Genomic DNA, 3,178 nt, shown 5'->3' with positions numbered 1-3,178 from the left:
AGAAAACCCTAATAATACAATAAGAATACAAGTCTTGATAGTATTGTGAAACCATCAGAACCGATAAAAAATCATAAAAAAATGTTTAGAAACAATTTCTTTTATTGGAAGATAAATCTATACAAGTAAACAAACTCGATCTTCCCGGTTGATCTGAAAAACCAAACCAAAACCGGGTAAATCAAGGATCTAAAATTTGAAGAAAGTAGTTTCTTTTTTTCCCCTGTGTTTACGAGAGAGAAGGGGAGAGAGAAAGCGTAGTTAGTTAATGCATTACTATATTGATTTAAGCGTAACTTGTGTAACATACACATAATACGTCTTTATTTTTATTTTTTATAAATAAGATATGAGGTTCCCCAAAGTTAGTTAATCCCCAAATCTCTGTATTTTTCAAGTAATAAAATCTGATGGTTTTTTGGGTTGGATATCACCCAACGCATCAAAAAACTGATGCGGAATGATTTGAAATACGATCCTAGCCGTTAAATAACTAGGCCCCACCTTATTGCTGCATGTTCTACTCCACATTACCTTCTTGTATTGGAAGGATATTTCATTAATACCAAAATACTATTATTCTCAAAATCTCAAGAATTTATTGTTGCATGTTTTGCTCTATAAATGTCATAGAATCTCATTAAATTGAGATCCAAAACAAGAACGATGGTGAACCAGTCAGTCTTATCAATTTCCCTGGTTTCATCACTCCTCCATGTTTTTCTTGTTCTCAACTTGTATGGTGTGAATGGAGATACAGGAGCCATGATCAGTGATTTATGTAAGAATATATCAGCGCATAGTTACGGCGACCCAAAATATGACTTTTGTATTTCATCTCTGAAAGCCAATCCTATGAGCAAAACTTCAGATATTTTTGGACTTGCTTTAATATCAATGGAGCTATGTTCCACCAATGCGACTAATGTTAGCATATATGTTAGAAAAAACGGGTTTTTTATATTAAACCAAATATGCATGGACTATGTTTTGATCCCTAGACCTATTGCCCACTAGTTGTTTTTTCTTTTGAATTGATAAAAGAATAGTCCCACATATACTAAAACTTTCACTTTACACAGTCTTCTAGTCAGCAGCTTTACAGCCTTTTCTTTTACACAGTTTTCTGAGTGACTGTTTTCCTGACAAAGTGAGAATCTCTGTCCCTCTTTTGTCATACGCATGGGAATCTTATTCCATTATTTCTAACGTCCAAATTTTTCTTGAACACTATATAAGAGAGGAGTTTTCAGCTCAATTACACACAACAGATAAATATCTCTTCTTCTGCTCCTTTGTTCTCTGTAAACAGTTACTACCCAGTTTTCTATGTTTTAAGTTTTGTTAATCATTGCTGCCAAGTTCTAAGGGTGTTCTCTTGTATGCTACAATGAGGAACGCTAACGATAGTTGTATCCTGGAGGCATCTCGTTGATACGGCTATAGCATCTCTTTACAAGAGGAGTAGCCGGCGAATATTGTCTTTAGGACAGCGTATATCATACGTGCCTCTATTATTCTGTGACAATTTGCTGCTGCATCAGAAATCAACCATTGGTTCGAGCTAAGTATTTTTCACAGTATTTTTTTAATTGTTGTCAATATTTCCAACAATATATATTAAACGCCTTTTAAAGGATGGAAAAGTAGAACCGACAGTCAGAAGATCACTAGGGGATTGTATATTTTGTTATTCTAGAGCTTTTGATACAGTTCAAGACGCCATGGAAGCATTTAAAGATAAAGATTACGAGGGTGCTCTTGGTGTGGGTGTTGCGAGGATATGGGCAGGTACTTGCAAAGATGGATTTGACGAGTTTGGTTTAGATTTTGGTCCATTAAGCAAACAACATGTTAAGGATACAACTATCCTCACTCATTCAAAGCAGTAACTACAGTTGTATCCTTCTAAGCTATAACTGTCATATTATGTTGACATTCTAATGTCTGTCAATCTTGTATTTTTGGTATACAATCTTGCAATATCTTTTGTAATAATATACATATACGGCTCTTTATATTGAATGAGAATCCACAATATCAAGTGTGGAACATTTCACCAAAACATCTTGTCCTAGCTTGGTATCGAGTCTAAAGATCCAAAACTCACGCTTCTTATCTTTCACCATGGCTGAAACTTCAACACTTCATCAAATACACATCCACCATCTGATCAGTGTCAAACTCAATGACAACAACTATCTCCTATGGGTGACACAATTCAAACCTCTTCTCAAAGGTTACAAATTACAAGGTTTTGTTGATGGTACAATGGAAAAACCAGCAAAAACCATACCTGCTACTGAAGAAGGTGCACAACCAACTCCTAATCCTGCTTATGCAAAATATGAGGAACAAGACCAAATACTCTTAGGGTGGATCCTTTCCTCTTTATCTGAAGGTGTATTAGGTCGAGTTGTAGGTCTCTCAACATCACAAGCTGTATGGGAAGCCCTTCAAAGGAGATATGCACCAAAAACCAAAGCTCATCAAATGAACCTGAAAAGACAACTACACAGTCTTCGCAAAGGTAACAACTCAATGCAAGATTATTTCTCAAAAACTAAGAAACTGTTTGATGCACTTGCAGCATCTGGAAAACCTCTCTCTGAAGAAGATATGCAGGAATCAATTCTAGCTGGACTAGATCAGGCTTATGACTCCATTGTCACAGCCTTAAGCACAGTCGACAAGATCGACATGGATACTTTTCAAGATCATCTGATTTCATTTGATCTCCGTCTTGAACAACAGTTAGCCGTATTGCAACAACCGCTAGCCAATGTTTCTGCCTCATCAAACTCCAGACCATTTCAGAAGCAAGATCAAAGGAGATATCCAAACAATCGTCCACAAAATCAATCCAACCGTCATCCTAGAAACTTGTATCAAGGTGAAGTTCCTTGTGAGATCTGCAAACGCAAGAATCATGATGCTCGATTCTGCTGGTTTCGTAACAAAGTGGACAACAACAACAACAAACAGCCAGCTGCATACTTGGCTCTCCCTGTTGGTCCTGCTGATAACAACTGGGTGACTGATATAGGTGCAACTCATCACCTGACTGCAAATCTCAACAATCTCAATATTCGGCATGAGTACGATGACACTGAACAAATGCGCATAGGAAATGGTGAGGCTTTCCATGTCAAAAATATTGGTAATGCTTCCTTTTCTC

At 36.8% G+C, this 3,178-nt stretch overlaps 1 protein-coding gene across 1 annotated transcript; it reads left to right on the top strand.

Annotated features, from left to right (window-relative positions):
* The first annotated feature begins 666 nt into the window (after positions 1-666).
* Positions 667-1,892, top strand: LOC113359939 (putative invertase inhibitor). The gene is made up of 2 exons (XM_026603498.1): positions 667-953; positions 1,700-1,892. The coding sequence occupies exons 1-2, from the start codon at positions 667-669 to the stop codon at positions 1,890-1,892; spliced, it is 480 nt and encodes a 159-aa protein (XP_026459283.1).
* Positions 1,893-3,178: the final 1,286 nt, after the last annotated feature.

Source organism: Papaver somniferum, chromosome 3 (genome assembly GCF_003573695.1).
Source record: "Papaver somniferum cultivar HN1 chromosome 3, ASM357369v1, whole genome shotgun sequence".
NCBI lineage: Eukaryota > Viridiplantae > Streptophyta > Magnoliopsida > Ranunculales > Papaveraceae > Papaver > Papaver somniferum.
This window is presented reverse-complemented; position numbering and strand designations above follow the sequence as displayed.

Bases quoted from the DNA above. Each gene is read 5' to 3' on its own strand.
- LOC113359939 (XM_026603498.1), top strand. From the start codon at position 667: ATGGTGAACCAGTCAGTCTTATCAATTTCCCTGGTTTCATCACTCCTC. The intron at 954-1,699 runs GTTTTTTATATT...TTGTTATTCTAG, and splicing joins ATATATGTTAGAAAAAACGG to AGCTTTTGATACAGTTCAAG.